General features: G+C 42.4%; 1 protein-coding gene across 1 annotated transcript in view; it reads right to left on the reverse strand.

Annotated features, from left to right (window-relative positions):
* The window catches only part of bmp1a (bone morphogenetic protein 1a), a 32734-nt gene that overhangs the window by 3712 nt on the left and 12313 nt on the right, over nucleotides 1-16709 (reverse strand). Inside the window, exons 5-19 of the mRNA XM_074669516.1 lie at nucleotides 15264-15442; nucleotides 14798-14903; nucleotides 9202-9326; nucleotides 7562-7677; nucleotides 7293-7395; nucleotides 6334-6450; nucleotides 5793-5938; nucleotides 5503-5698; nucleotides 5160-5285; nucleotides 3576-3736; nucleotides 3217-3397; nucleotides 2973-3098; nucleotides 2696-2823; nucleotides 841-1054; nucleotides 226-476 (exon numbers count right to left, since the gene is read on the reverse strand). Of these exons, the coding sequence (XP_074525617.1) occupies nucleotides 226-476; nucleotides 841-1054; nucleotides 2696-2823; nucleotides 2973-3098; nucleotides 3217-3397; nucleotides 3576-3736; nucleotides 5160-5285; nucleotides 5503-5698; nucleotides 5793-5938; nucleotides 6334-6450; nucleotides 7293-7395; nucleotides 7562-7677; nucleotides 9202-9326; nucleotides 14798-14903; nucleotides 15264-15442 (2275 nt within the window). The remainder of the gene's footprint in view (nucleotides 1-225; nucleotides 477-840; nucleotides 1055-2695; nucleotides 2824-2972; nucleotides 3099-3216; nucleotides 3398-3575; nucleotides 3737-5159; nucleotides 5286-5502; nucleotides 5699-5792; nucleotides 5939-6333; nucleotides 6451-7292; nucleotides 7396-7561; nucleotides 7678-9201; nucleotides 9327-14797; nucleotides 14904-15263; nucleotides 15443-16709) is intronic.

The raw sequence follows: 16709 nt of genomic DNA on the forward strand, positions 1-16709 counted from the left end.
GTGTGACCTACAAGCGCCTCCACAGCTACACTCCCAAACCCAGAGGAAAACCCCAACTTTAACAAAGCGATTAAAACTGGACTGAAATCAAAAGCCCCAGGGTAGTTCACGAACCACTACCAAAGGGCACTCAACAACAGCACTCCTATTTCTCCAACAGCCATCCACAAACTCTCGCTGTACTACTTGGAAAGAGCTATATTGACCATTAAGAAATGTTCATACCCCTGAGCCACAGTAGCGTCCCAACCGAGGGGATTTTGTGTCGGCTCCATCAAAGAGCTCCATGTAGTCGTAGCCGCAGTCTGCTTCCTCCTCGATCTCAAAGGTCTGGAAGATCAGTTCCACACCGTAGCCTTTCTCCGCAGAGATCACCCACTGACAGTCGGAGGCTCCGGGGTAGTTGTTGTCCCCAAACTGGGCGTGGGAGAACAGGTCCTTGGTTTTGACTTCAGCCTTCAGGCGACCACCGCATTCTGTAGGCAGAAAAGTTGAGCTGAGTCGGACGTTTTCCTCAAGGTTTAAGTGCAGCTGCTGCTGGCTCATTTGTGGTTTCACAGTCATACAGATACAAAGAAGTCTAAATCATGCTCTGTTGTTAAATGTGAGTCATAATCATTCTCAGACAGGGTGGTGAAATGTAATCAAAACTAAATCCTGCGTGTATTCACTCTAGAATCCACCGCAGAGTTTGATTTGTGAGTAATTATCCTGATTTAATTTGATGCACTAAAAAGATGAAGGTTTCAACATCTTATTGGAATCCTTCTCAGCTACTATTATGTTTCTTATTTAGCAGGTGGAGGAACTGAGCACTGTCATTACAGCAGCTATTCTTACCTGCAGTATGGGAAGCCTCAAACCCTTTCTTCTGCACAGAGTTGTCAGAGAAGAAGCGAATGAACAGCTTGTTTCCACTTGAGGTGATGGGCGGGGGCTTCTTGGTGCCACAGAAGCGGCCCAGACTTGGAGCTTTTACATCTCGCCCATCATAAATCTCAATGTGATCGTAAGCACACTCCAGGTGGGCCTCCATGTCAATCTCATTGAAGGCCTGGAGCAAAACAATAGGAAAAGTAGGTTTGAAGAAGCATTTTACACGTTAATAAGCACATATGTGGTTTAAACCAAAGAATTCAAACCTTATTTTTAATCCTGACAGTGACACACACTATTTTAAGTAAACATAAACTAAGGCAAAGGGAAACACAAGGTCAACATGAAGAGGGCAGTCTACTTTTGGAAATGGAATACCCTTTATATGTAACAAAAGGCTACGATGAGGCAAAAAAAAAAAGACTTCAATAAATTTTAAATCTAATTTCTCACTGAAAGCGTTAGTGTGTAGTGCTATATTAACTTTTTGTTAAATAATTTATGATTAAAATACTTAACCAGAGAGCGCAGACCTCCAACAAGCACATTGTGATTGTCACCAACACTTTAGTCCTACTTTAATGTTATACTCCCTTTCAGCAGACTGTCTGCTACAATTTGGTGTTAGTTGCAGGTTTGTATGATAATTTGTTTCCTGACAGTGTTGAAAATGATGATGACCCAGTACATATTACATATTCTGGATCTTATCATGCAGAATATTGGCAGGATCTGGATCATATGACCAGATCATGATCTTGTCTTGTAATGTTTTGCAAAGCAATCCGACCATTTACGGTGGAGTTATATACACATATGGTGAAAACGGCCCTATCTCACAATGATAAAGAATCCTTTAAAAACATCCTGGATCCAGACGGTGATCCGAATCATCTCCAAAATTTAATCAATTCTTCCTTATCCCATTTTGAACATTTCCTGACAATTTCATCATGATCTGTTTGTTACTTTTTGAGTTATGTTGTTCACAGACAGACAAACTCTCCCAAAAACATAACCTCCTTGGCTGGGGTAATAAAAAACAAGTATGTTCTCTATGGGGCAATCTCTCTTATAAAATTAAGTACATTTCTGACAGTGGGAAATTTTCAAATACACAAACATAATCATATACACCATCTTGAATCTTATATGTTACTCATATAAAAAATCAACTTCAATTATACATTTAAGTGATAAACTTATAGTTAAATCATTACGGAATACTATTTGAACTGTGAGAGAACGATTGGACCAGTTATCTCTCTGGAGGTGTGGATTTAATTTTAACTGTACTGAGGAAAATCAGTGGATAAAAGTTTTCACTTTCTTTTGAAATTCGATGTTGACACTGAGGTGTTAGACTTGAGATTTCCCAGAGGTTACACCAGAGGCTGCTGAGCACTTTCTGAAATCAATTTGTGATCTCTCATGTCAAACGGGAGTTGTGTCATCAACAGCCTGACTCAGGGAGATGTTTAAAAGTCTAATGTTGTAAATTTTCTGAGGTTAGGATAAATCATCATCCAACATTTAGGGATTATATAAAGCCCAGGGAGTGGGAGTCTCCAGCCGCTTCCAAATAAAGTGACTGAATTGTTTAGGTCTTCAGTATGTCAGTGACACAGTGCACAAAACTACAGATAACAACAGAAGGGGGAGCCACACATCATCATTAGAGATGGTACAACAGCTCCTGACATCAGCAAAGTAAACACAGATGTCCTCTGTGGATTTCTGTTACACAATAATCCAAACACAAATAAATACACGACTGACCAGAGAAATTACACAGAGAGTGGGAGGGAGTGACACATACGATCTTGATGCGGTGGCCTGGAGTGGTGGTGAGGGCCCAGGTGCAGGCCTTCTTGCTGGGATATCTATCTGGCCAATTTGGGCTGGTGATGATTCCATTCACGCTATTCACAGTATGATCACAGCCGGCTGTAAAAAGAGAGCATTGAGTCAACACAGGCCTCTGTATCATCTGCACAGACTACACTCAAACTGCTCTCCTGCCCTGATAGCTGTTCAGATTGCACACAACGAGCCATGAGTGAGAGTGAATGTGCATCGATATGAAGGTGAGTTACCTTCTTTGCAGTCGTGTTTGTTTTCATGCAGCACAAAGCCGCTCCTGCACTGACAGCTGTAGCTTCCAAAGGTGTTGACACACTCATGTTGACAGCCTCCGTTCTCCTTCGAGCACTCATCTTTATCTGCAGGAGCACAGAGGACACAACCTTGGTGACTATTTCCTTTTAATAAGACAGACAGCAGCTCCAAAAACAAAAACAAGACGTGTGAGGCTGAGCAGAGCCCTGTTAGAACACTTACCTGAGAAGAATTGGGCTTTGAAACCCTTTTTAGACACCGTATTGTCTGATTTGAACTCAATTCGCATGTTGTTGTATTGGGAGGTGATAGCCTCGGGTTTCTCTGCACCGCAGAACTTCCCATGTAGCCTTGAATCAGCTGAGAGCCCGCTGCGCACCTCCACGTAGTCATACTTACAAACCTGTGCAGAGAAACAGAGCATGTGAAGAGGCTGGGATATCGAGTTTGGTTTTAATTACAGAGGAGAGGAAGGCTTTGTTTCTATGAATGTGAACACATGTGGTGCAATGATGCAATGGCAGCGAGATAACACAGAACAAACCCACCCCGCGCCGATTCAAAATAACCCCAGTGCTCACGTCATTGCCCTCAGTCTCGAAGACGTCAAAGAGCAGGGTGATGCGGTACTGTGTGGGGGCAACCAGTTGCCAGATGCAGTTCTTGTTTGGGGGGTACTCTCTGGGCCAGCCAGGGCTGGTGATCGACCCATTCAGCTTGGTGATGAAGCCTCCACAGGCAGCTGGATGAAACATTAAACATGGTGAGAGACATCCAGACGTATTATATTTTCATGTGTATCTCATCAGGATTAGGGATGGGTACAGAATTAGGTACTTTTAAAGGTACCGACTGAATTCTGTCAAAAGTATCGGGTACCGATTCATGTAAAATCAAAAGGTACCATGTTTAGGTACCTAAATGGATCCTTGTGGCTGTGAGAGAGTAGGAGATTTTCCATGCTGGACATGAACACAGCATTGCAAGGTTATATATTGAAGAAAAAAATGTTAAATTGAAAAGAATTAAAATTTTATCTGTAAACAAATTGATATTTTTTACTACATAGACACACTGAGTACCGAAAATTGGTACCGTTGAGTAATGGTACCAATTGCCACGTACCGGGAATTGGTACCGTATCTTTTCGAATGTGAAAGGTACCCACCTCTAATCAGGATACACTCAAAACTCTAACATTTAGAAAACTGTGCAGCTAAAACAAAGCCTGTGATATATCCTTCTGTGTCCTGAATAAACACAGATTACTGCCTGACTGACCTGCGTGTGAGGACTGAGTTAGAGCTTTGCATCCATTACGCAATCCACAGTATGTTAAAACAACTGGTGTTTCCCATTCACTCACGTGGCTATTTTTGGCTCAAATTTAAGAGATGCGTGACTGTCACTGGGTGCACAGATGTGATGTTGATGCGTGAGTTATAAAGTTGTATGATGTACACAAACACCAGGGAGGGAATCAGACTTATCTAATTTAAAGGAGTAAACATTAAAAATGCAAACATTTTGTACACCTCTGCATTTAAAAGCACATCTAATAAAACTAAATTTCTTCATAGCTTGATTTTTTTATGTGTAGTTTTTAAAATATGCAGCTATTTCACAGATAATTATAACAACAAATAAAAATGTAATCTTTTTTCAACATTTAGATACAAGTAACTGTAAAATCCTAAATTCATCATACTATACTGAGCAGACTCCACTCTTGTATGATGGTAGAGCTCAAGCCTTGTAGGATCTTGTGTTTATTTCAAATCAAAGCTACTTTCTCCTTTTTCTTTTTATGTTTTATTCTCAAATGTTTAGGTTTTGTTATTTTGATCCAGTGTTGACTTTACACTGCGGAGCTGTAGTGACAGCAGACTTCCTGATGGGGGAGTAACCAGTGGTTAAGTGGTAAACCAAACACTCTACAGCATGTATACTAATAGTTAGGTCTTAAACAACAGCATGTAATTTGAGCTAAAAATAATGTTTGCATTGTTGCGACCCAAAGCTTTAAAAGATACTCCTCTGCCGGCACAAGCGTCTCTACAGAATAACTGTGCTTATTGTATTTGGATGACTAACTGTTTAGAGTGCTTTAACATGCGAATTACATGCTTGGACAGCAGAGTTGGTGTCTTTTTCTCTGTACTTACCCTCGCAGCTGCGCTTGTCAGCAGCCAGTTCATAGCCTGGGTCACAGGCGCACTTGTAGCTGCCTAGCGTGTTGACACAACGTTGCTCACAGCGACCGTTGTCCGGCTTGGAGCACTCATCCATCTCTGAAAACACAAAGATATGTTAGGATCCTGTTCGCCGGCCCCTGGCTCGCTGCTTTATGAGAGACGCTCTTCAAAACATCAGCAGAGCCAAGCGAGAAGGGTCGCACGATCTGGCTGCGTGTGTGAAACAAAAACACGTGAAATAGCTGAAGACTAACAACAGGCAGATGATTGCCAGGACACGTCAGATGAGACTTTACAACCCTTGACCTCTGACCTTTGAAGAAGTTAGCAGCAAAGCCAGCCTTGTTGACAGAGCCATCTGAAACAAATTTCATCCACAGCTGGTTGGAGCTGGTTTTGATGTCATCTGGCTTGTCATAGCCGCAGAAGCGACCCAGCAGGGGGCTGTTTTCAGAGTTTCCATCGCGGACCTCCAGATAGTCATAGGCGCAACTGTCATGTCGCTCAATCTGGTAGAGGTTAAAGCAGGATATTAGATAAACTCTCCAAATTAGAGGTCAAATTTTTTTCCTAGACATCTTAAATGAAAGATCAGTGACTTACCTCAAAAGACTGGAAAGTGAGGCCGACATGGTAGCCCTGAGCGACTGTAATCTTCCACACGCACACTTTGTTTGGCCTGTAGTCATCAGGATAGTTGGGAGACTGAATCTGGCCGTTGTCTTTCTTCACCTCTCCACCACAGATGGCTGCATGGGATAAAAAACCCAACAACAATAAAATCAATAAAAACAAAACTTAGCACCCTCGATCACAATGTCATCCACACATGCCCCAGTGCTCCCTGTTCTGATTAACGCGGTGTGGATTAGCTGAAATACCCCCACCACCGGCTCCCACACACGCAAACGTACACACAGCCCTTCGCACGGTCTGGAAACAATGGAGCTGAATGTGAGGGCCAGCCAAAGTCTGATTAATACAGTGTAAAGAGCCTGACACATCAGCAATAGGCTAGCCAGAAAACCGGTGGATATTACTGCAGCTTCGAGGCACATTGTTGGATGTGTGAGCAGCCATGCGTTCAGTCAGCTGAGCTTCATACCGGAATGGGGTTCAGAGAGGTCGGAGAACCGGTGCTTACCCTCATAAACGGCGGAGAAGCCTTTTCCCACCCAGTTGCTGCTGCTGCGGAACTCAATCCACAGCCGGCTGTCGGTGGAGATGATTGGTTCAGGCAGCTTATCACCACAGAAACGACCTGGGTCACAGGTGAGGACACAGACACATAAAGTGAGATTTTATCATTGTGACGACTGTGATAGCTCAAAAATTCCTCTACACAGCTCACTACATCACACAAGCACAACTGGACTGATAATAAGCATCTTTATTTATGATTCAGGGTTTAATAAATTCATAGTGCTTGACTTCCTTAAAACAATAACAAATTTAATGAAAAATAATGGTACCTACACTGGAAAACCTGAAATCTTATCAAGTGTTTTTTTTTCTTATTTTCAGTAGAAACTGTCTTTTTAGACTTATTATGAGCCACATTCACCTGGCCAGTCCAAAAAATGTCTTTTTTCAAGTTAATTAAAGACAAAAATAAGGTCTAATTTGCTTGTACTAAGGAAAAGAATATCTGCAGATTTTTTAAAACTTGTTACAAGCAATTCAGATCTCATTTTTGTCCTTAAATAACTTGAAACAAGACATTTTTTGGACTGTCCCGCTAAATGTGGCCAATATCAAGTGTAACACGATAATTTTTCCTCAAAATAAGATAAGAACACCCAATAAGATTTTTTTTTGCTGTGTATCAATACCTGTTTTCCTGTAAATTATGTTCATATCCAAACACAACACATATTAAAATTGTTAAGCGGTCACTGCTGTCTGAACCTTGACGCAAAAGTGCACTAGTAAATCTGATGATGAATTACAAAGCTTGTAATTAAATGAGAGTAAGCAGGTTTGAGACCTTTTGTTAAGCAGAAAAATGTCAGAAAATCAGAGAAACTTAGCAAATAATTATCAGTGTGACAAAACAAGTTATAAGTGGCCAACCAAGAGCTGTACGTTTCTTTTAAGACAGACCTTTGAGAGGCGCCTTCCTCCAGTACCCGTCTCTGATTTCCACATGGTCGTACCAACACAAGTGACTCCGGTACAAATCCATTGAGGTGAAATTCAAGATGATCTAAGAAACCAAAGAAAACGTGATTACTGATGTTATTTAGCCTAAAGATCAGAAGCAGCTCATGCTTTGGAAATATGGACTGACATGTATTGTATTGATCTAAATGTTCAGAAAACGTGATTTTATGGCGATCAAAGTTAACCTTGTGTTTTCCATATGCTCATACCTTTTCCCCGGGCGTGACTGATATCCTCCAGATGCAGTGCATGTACGCTGAGTATCCATTTGGAAATCCAGGAGAGGAAAAGTTCCCGCTGCTGTCCTGCAGACTGTCCCCACATCCTGAGTACAGAAACAAACACACACAAAGCTGCACGTGAGGCCTGAGCTGTGAGCATGATGCACTGCCAATTAGTCTCAGCCTGGAAACAGCCAAGCCACTAACACTCAATCTCTGTAGACATCAGCACTGAAAACCCCCTGATACCTCGCTGCAGAGACAGATGCTTGGATTCATTGCAACAAAATATGAAGTAAAGGACAGCTCTTTAATGTTCCCAGGCACATGTGCTGATAATATTCATCTGTAACCGTGCACTTCACCCCAACCCCTTCTACCAACCTACTCCAGATGATGAACACACAAAGGAATAGAGAGTGTGAGCATTCTCTGAAAATAAACCTGGCCCACTATAAATAACCCAGCTCTCTAGAGGATGTGATACATTATGTACGTGTTGCCAGTGAAAAAAAAAGAGGCTTAGTTTGACTGGCAAAAAGTAAGTGTGCCAGTGTGCAACTACTGTTTCTATAAAAAAACAACCTTATGGGATATCAACTCCCAGATAGAGGAGAAGAACTTCATCACATGGATTTGTAACAACCTCCAGGTTATCTTTGCCTTGGTCTTGGATTAAGAAAAAACATCTTCCCCAACTTTAATCATCATTCCTTTCCTTAAGATTTGAGCTTCAGCAATAAATGAGCCAAGGGTTGCAGGTGATAATAATTGGTAGAGGTTTGCCAATTACATACCCTTTAACAAGCACTCAGGCACATACAGGGCATGACAAACACTGCCAGGAATGCTGCATGAATGGGCGATCTGTGGCTCTTTTAGTGGGTTTTGTTCTTATGAGCGTGTGGAGACTTACTACCTCATGTAGCACAAAGTGAGTCACACCATTTAGTCAGATTCTTACTCATGAGATAGAGTTTAAAGAAAGAAGAGACTTTTGTGGAACCATTTTGGTCTAAAACTGGCGATCCTTTGCTTTAATCCAATCCAGCTATGGTCAGAATGTGTGTTCATTTATGGTTAAAATAGGGCTGACAACTCAGTATGTCCTGGCCCGACCTGCGGTTAAACCGTCTGACATCAAATCCATTCAGCAGGGACTTTTCTCAATGTACATCTGTTAATGCAATAAATCCTGTTTACTCCAACAGCATTGAGCAGTCTCTCTCCTCTCTGGAGGCATAAACAAAGTGAGTGGTTCAGAAAAGGCTTATGTAACGCTCCTTAGTGTATCGTCTCACAGTTTACATTGTACAAGCTGTGATGTGCAGACATGAGTGCTGTTCCCGACAATCCTTTTTCGTCATTTTCTTCTCAATCACAGCTGTTCTTTTGGGTCTATCTGGGAAAGAGGGATGACAAACTTCCCGTCCCTGAGGAGTGTTTACACTCCTCCCGGCCTGGGAGTGTTGGACATTGTAGCCATAGAGCCACGGCACATCAAGAGTACATGCATGGTTATTTCCACACAGCGCGGGCTGCACCAGGCTTCTCCTTTCTGTGCTGCACTTGTTCAAAAATAGACAGGGAGAACTCACAGGAGACAGGATCTGTCATTTTAATCTTACTGGAGCATTTGTAGAGTTTGCGTGCCTGTGCGATATCCCCTTTGCTCAGTCTGGTTCTCTGGCCGATGGGTGGTCGCACTCCGTTCACATCGTAGCGTGGCAGGATGGTGTCCAGGAAGATACCTCTGTAATTCAGCAAGAGAGACAGATATTAAAGTACCATGAAATACAGATAGTACGCACACAATGCTGATGACATTTTTTTAAGGATGTTCAAAAAAACAAACACCTGATCAAGGACTAGTTAACTTTAAAGCCTTCGGACAAGAGGGACAAAGAACACTAACTCCTAACTTTTGAACCCTGGAGCACGAACATTGGGTGATTTTCACCCACGCAGTTGTGTTCATGTGACTTTCATTGTGTTGCTGCTGTATGAGTTGCGTGGGTCTCTGGGTTGCTTCAGGCCACTCACTGACGTCATCAGAGGTAGGAGTGTTTCCCTGCTCCATGATTTTTTCACCAGGCACCTTTAGGTGATTTTCACCAGACGTTAGTGATTAAGGGGTCAAATTGTTTTATTATTATTTATTATTTAATTATTAGTATTGAATTTTACTTATTTATACACTGTTATTATAGCCTTCTCTAGACAAGGCTCAAATGTCCAAGGAATGGGTGTACCAAAGAAAAAACACTCAGCAGTTTTTTTTAATGAATTTTTCATTGATGACTCAATTATTTTCACTATTTTTAGAGCCTTACATTGGAGTTTGCTCATGATACTTTTTTTTTCTTTTAATGAGACTTTGAATATGGAAAAATAAGAGTACTTCACTTGCCATGTATTGTTGTACTTCAATAAATTTTGATGAAAAGTTTTTCTTATTGTGTGTTTCATATTGGGTAAAGTGTTTGTTACAATACTGATCTAGGGTTAATGGAATGAACCAAGGTTAATAAATCACAGTTAACATCTGCATAACTATGAATAAAATTTAATCAAAAATTTAAAATAACCACTTTATCATGTGCTTTATTCCAAAAACTACCTGAATTTCACATCAGTGGAGATAAAGAAAGTGTGTTAAAAACAAGATGTTTGCGTTACGTTTGTTTTTGTCTGCTTATCTTAGGCTAAAGTACAGCAGATGGACAGTTGCATTCACTTATCACAGTTGCCTCTGAGGTCAGGGGTCACGTCCTGTTTCTGAAGTTACTGCTGAAATCATCCTTCTCTCACACGCCTGCTCCACAGATGGACCCAAATGTAAAGCTTCAACTTTCCTCCAGAGTTATTGAGCAATCTCAATAAATAGCATAAGCTGAAAAAGGCAGGGAAGTGAACAACAGCCAGATGTCTTGTTTGAAGTCTGAAATGAAAACTGTAAAAAGAAAAAGAAAAAAAAAAAGCTTGTGCAGCATCTATAAAGCTTTCAGAGGAAAAGACCCGTTAGTTTAGAAAGACTCTTCACACACTGCTGTCTCACATGACTCTTCCAGTTTATCATCTCCATTTTTCTCTGGAATTGGCGAGCGGCTCCTCGGCCGTTCCCATGGTGACATGCCTATCAACGCCAGGCATGTGCAAACATAGCAGCCTGAGCTAACAGTTTATACTCTGCTTGCCTGTCTGTCTCTCTGTGAGCCTCCAGGAGCCCGTATGCTGGCTACTGGTGAAAAACGCCACTGCAGCCAGTGTCAGCGCAGACAAAGGGCACACTGGCAGGTCTCTATTTGAGTTGGCAGCGCTCCATGCACCAGCACTGAAAAATATCTCTGCAGCAAAGGAGGGGCGTGCAGAGTTGTGGGTCGGGTAACACGCCAGAGACAAAAAGCATGGGGATCAGGCCTACTTGTCCCCTAGTAGACACAGAAAAACATCAAGACAGGCCATGAAATCTTCAGAACAACATCCACGGCAAAGGGCCTGGCTTCCCACGGTGATTTACTGTAAAACACAGCGCAAACACCCGGACTAATAATGGGCTAACAAAGACAGACACTGGCACAGGTACATCAGCCAATCAGCACTCAAGAGAGAAGTGCTAGGGATGACTTGTGAAAAGCTAACAGGAGCTCCTTGTCTGCTAATACAGCTCTGTGAAACATTCCCCAGCAGCGGCGGCCATTCCCCTCTCCTGTTGATCAACACGGCTCCACAAAGTAGGATAGCAACAGAGTCAAAAACAGAAGCAGGAACAAAACGGCTGACATAAACATCATCCAGGGGAGGCATGCCCTGTGGATCAGCAGGCTGTAGTGCATACCATAAATGTAGAAGATGATGTTTAGTCCAATTCTTGAACTAAGATCAAAATCAATTAAATTAATGTCCTGTTTCATAGAGCTGAGCACACTGAAATTCAATGCAAGATAAGGCCATCCTCTAAAAGACCTTTCTTTGTTGAAAATAAAAAATGTATCAACTGCAGTAGGTTTCCCTAAGCATGTTGTTTTTATGTTTTCATTTTCATGTGAAGTTTGTTAACGCACTTCAAACATGATCTAACTCTGGAAAAAGGAAAGCCTAAACTTTGTCAGCTCCATTCTGCGTGAACTACATTTCTGACCTACAGCTTGGATGCACTGGGCCAGACAGGCATTTCTGTACATTGGCCTACACCCAGCTGCAGCCTCTGCGTGGACAAAGATCCCCTCTCTGCTTCCCAGAATGTGTTTGCCACAGGAGCATGGCAGTTGATTTGGGAAGAGGCCATACACTAAAGAGAGTCACATGGGGCATCAGAGAGCTGGTGTTTGGGAAAGAGAAAAATATACAGATGATGAGTAAGTGCAACAGGACGGCTAACAGCTGGTTCTCATATCAGTGCGATGTAGAAATGAGTCAAGACTGTTTTTCAAGTTACGTGTGTCCATAGATAACTGAGCACCAGCTCCACTTTTGGGCTGTTGGACAAATTCCCGCTATAGTTAGAAAAACTGCACAGAGGAAGCTCATGAAGCTATCCCAAAGACTCCCCCACTTTGTTTATCTACTCATTGGAGGCAAAGGGTCAAAATGAAGTGTCCATACTCAAAACTTAAGTCACATCCTGCATACGTGAGGAGGAAGGATAATGTTAACACATGTACAAAAAAGATGAATTAGAAGCAAAATCTGATTCAGTGTCTCCCAAGAGGTTCATTTTAACTTTGCAGTTCTTCACTCAGCTGGTGAGTAACACTTTAAATGAAACCCAGCCTGAGATGAGAAGAACAGCCGTCCAGACTGACCGGTGTTTGTCACAGAGGTTTTTCTAGTAAGTGTTCCCGCATGACAGCACAACATCTGGAGGGACTTCCTGTTGCATCCGTCAGGGAGCGCTGAATGAGGTCAGCTGGCAACAAAATTAAGTGTCATCATAAGTATGACACATTCACAGCTCTACTTCTAAACACAGAAGTCCCTCTATGCAGCATGTTTCCACTGACCAACTTTCAAAACCAAATTTGGATAAATACAGGTCTCCACAGTTCAGCCATTTCTGTCCTTTTATTTATCTACAGCCCAAAGTCTTAAAAGTTCAACTTTAAAGTCCTGTGAATCGTTTTACAGAGACAAGGAAACACCACACGCTCCTATATGTCCATTCCTCACCATCTACAGGACATTATATCATGGCTTGACCTACATTGTGAAGCAAATGATTTTCTTGTAACCTCTGAGTACTGTGAAGGTGCTACAAAGGCTTTGCAGCAGACGCAGGGAATAAATCTATAAGTTCCTGCAGCAGCCTGGAGTGAACATAATGCTATTAATCATCAGGGCTGCTTCAAAGGGCCATTTGGAGCATAATGAGGTGGTTTGTAGTTTGAGGCACAACTTTTACAAGAAGCTGCATGCAGCCTTTAAAGTGGAGAGTAGGAATTATGTGGGGACGATGTAAGGCTACTCTAACCGAGCTGGTTTAGCAGCAGCAGCAGGACCAGGACGAGTGCTGCTTCACAGGGGTTGCTGTGGCTGGTGTTGCTGCTGCAGCAAAAGCAGCAGGGGGCCGAGGTGAGGAGCCTTAATTTGAACAGGCAGCAGGAAGAAGCTGACGTTTACTACGGCTACAGAGACTTGGCTTTCACTTCCAAGAGGAAAATCATAAATAAAAATCAAGTTTGTCAGAGATGTAAGATTTTCAAAACTATGACGCAATGCTCAAAGTTTTTGTTTGATGAATAAGGGGCCGTTTACACGACAACGGCTTTAGGGTGGAAAAGTTTTGTTGCGTTTCAGCCTCACGCTTACACGGAAATGGCGTTTCAGCGGACCTTAAACTCAAACTTTGTAAAACGGCCTCCAGAGTGGGATTTATCTGAAACTAGGGGTGGGTGTATTGATCTAAATATCGATAGTATCGATACCAAGATGAATATTGGTATCGGATCGATACTAGCATGATGAGATCGATACTGCAGTTTCTCTTATATCGTCCAGCAATTTACTTTACTTTCCTCTATCAGCCGCTTCACTGTGCAAATAAGAGAAAACTTTTTGTTATTTTGCACTTGCAATTTTTTTTTTCCTAAACAATTGTGGTGGAAGAGTAATTATTTTATTACTTTTATTCTGTTTAAATGTTGTGTCTATTGTTGTGTTTAGTTTAAAAAAATATTTTTTTTTGCCTAAAATCTTTATGCTGTGTTTTACCACAATCATAATGATAATTGCAAAATTATTCAATGATCATTATATTTCATGTAAAAAATATTGGTATTGGTATTGGTATTGGTATTGGTATTGGTATCGGCGATACTAGCCCTGTATTTACTTGGTAATGGATCGATACCAAAATTCCCGGTATCGCCCACCCCTAACGCAGAGCTCAAAGTTTGTGTTTGATTAATAAGGGGCCGTTAACACGACAACGGTTTTAGGGTGAAACGCAAAAGTTTTGTTCATTTTCGGCTCAACTCTGCTTCAGTGGAGATCTCCCAAAAGCTGCTTCTGGACAAGACAGTTATAGCGCCGACTGCAGGCCTGGCATGCTCACTACAGCGTTTTCAGCCCATCAGCGTTTCCGTGTAAATGCAGGTTTTTTCACTGCATTTTAGCATTTTCAGATGAGACGCTGTCATGTAAACAGGGCCTCAAGCACCCTAAAATCGTTTGATGTAATAGTTTTTACCCTCTTTATTACTAACCCAAATGTAACATAAATAACATTACTGCTCTCCAGCCTTACACACAGACAAGAGGAGTACATTCTTCTTCATGTACAGCTCTTGTAGTTGCAACTTTATAAATACCCATCAAAGACCCGCCTTTTCCCAAGAAACATTCCTTCTTCTTTGTGTGTAAACCAAGATAGTGAGGAAACAGCTCAGATCTAAGACAAACATTCATTGAACACTAAGCTTTTTCTACCTTCTTGTCCTCAGGCTACATGTTAGTCTTCAAGTGATTTATCTTTGAGGGGAATTAAGTGTTTCATTCTTTCTTCTCGAGCTTTAGGAATCCTGCCACATCACTCAGCAGCCGCCCAAAGGCACAGACCTGGTGCATTGCAGATCAATATAGTCATAAAATGATGAAAAAGTGACTATCAGCAGAAAATGATGGGTTAAAAGGTTGCAGCAGAGCAGGAGAGTGCTATGCCTGGCTTGATCAAACAACAGTTTTTAAGTCTGGAGTGCATGAAGTGGAACTTGGCTTAGCTCCTACCTGGAGAATGTATTCCTGGCATAGTGCATGATACTGTCAAAGTCATAGACTTCTCCCAAAGAGTCCACCTCCCCCGGCTCCATCTTCAGAAAGTTATACTCCTGCCCTGTGAGAGGAAACAGGGACACAAACAGTTGGAACATACGGTTGAGTCATACAGTAAATCGTGTGTATGTGAGTCAAAGGTGAATACAGTTGAATCACACAATGAGGCTATGGATACGGATAAGCCACCTGCATTAGTGGAAGAGAAAGCTGCAGATATTTGCAGCTTTTCAGAATGAGAAAGGTTTGAGTATGTGGCATAAAACCTGGATGCTGACTGTGTCATGATTACGTGTTTGTATGGGGTTGTCTTGCTCTGAGCAGTGATGAGCGTGAACCTGTGCACCGTTCTGTGTGTGCTTTCATTATTTCCTCTGACTTCTTCTTTTCTCTGTTATTGCTGAGAGACCTGAGCACCTACCTGGTTGAATGTTGTCCCTGATAATGCTGACGTGTTCATCACGGTCCGGCCTCGTGTGCTCGTGCCAGAATCCGATCACATGACCCAGCTCATGCACCACGATGCCAAACTTGTCACAGTTTTTCCCGATGGATATGGCCTGGGGGCCTCCTCCTCGACGACCCACATAGGAGCAGCACCTGTGATTCACACAAACAGAGAGAAACATAGTGACGAGATTTACAAGGGGGAGGAAACTGTAGCAGAAGTCATGTTTCACAAGAGAAGAAGAAAAAGAAGAAGGAAGAGAGTGTTTCTGACTCTACAGTGACGACCAGCCTATTTCATCCTGCTCTGTTCGTATGTAAAGGCTCTTCTAATGAGAACAACATTATCTGGTCTGTTTTACAGGAGAGTTTAACGAGGTGACCCATCAGGCACACATACAGCAGTGACATTCATTCATCTGCCTGCCAATGCATATGCTCAGAGTGATGGCAGAGGTTGGCTGGCTGCAGCGATCCATCTCAGCGTGACATGAAAGGGTCAGTGTGGGAGTCTGGAGGACGGGCACACATCACTGCCCTGTGGGCCAGACAGCCGCTCTCTAATTACTGCGAGCTCAGCCAGGCTCTCCTGAGACACGCCTTGAACTTTGCACAGGACAGATGGGGGCCTGCTGAATATGCAGCAGAGTGGAGCATTCCCACTGCTAACCGCTGCCGCCTGCGTGGATAATGTCATCCCTGTTGCTCTGGAGGCCAGGCTAAAAATGGCTATCAACAGTTGGCTAGAAAGTAAAAAGTTTCACGAGCTGCATCCGCTTTCTGTTAGGCTGTTTGTTTTGAATGATGCATATCAGTGGGAGAGGTACATTGTGTGTAATGACATAATGGTTCCAGCTTGTGCTCTAAATCTGTGTGAGGTTAAAACATGGGAACATTTTAGGATTGTGTGTCCCCTGAGAACCTCGGTAATACTGCAGCTAATAGCGCTGGCCTCTTTTTGCTCCAAACCTAAAATTAAAAGGTTGAGCTGGTTTGTGTTCTAAAACAGCAGCAAGTTCTTTTATCTAAAAATATTTTATCATCACATGGAAAACAGCCCTGCATGTACAAACAGATTGTCAATTGTCGCTTAGCAACAACAAGAGCCACAAGCAGAGCTTCCCTTGAGTATGTGTTTGAGAGGAAATGCTGAGTGGACACTGAGCTGAACTTCAGAGGAGGTTAGAGACAGGCTGAGGAAATCTCGCCCTTGGGAGTAGTTTAGTACATCATGCATGACACAAAGTGGTCAGTGACGGATGAAGGTTGATGATGAGGCACAGGAGACATTCCAGGCCACTGAATGGCTGCCTCTCTCAGGATCTGTAGGGGGCTGAAATAACAAGTCACACAGAGACCGTGGACACAGAGGATGAACAATGGTGAAAAGGATGCTGAGCAGGGATTAGGAGGGAGTTGT

This window comes from Halichoeres trimaculatus, unplaced genomic scaffold, assembly GCF_033239565.1.
Source record: "Halichoeres trimaculatus isolate MK-OKI-2021-1 unplaced genomic scaffold, fHalTri1.1 fHalTri1_scaffold_5, whole genome shotgun sequence".
In the NCBI taxonomy this organism is placed as follows: Eukaryota; Metazoa; Chordata; class Actinopteri; order Labriformes; family Labridae; genus Halichoeres; species Halichoeres trimaculatus.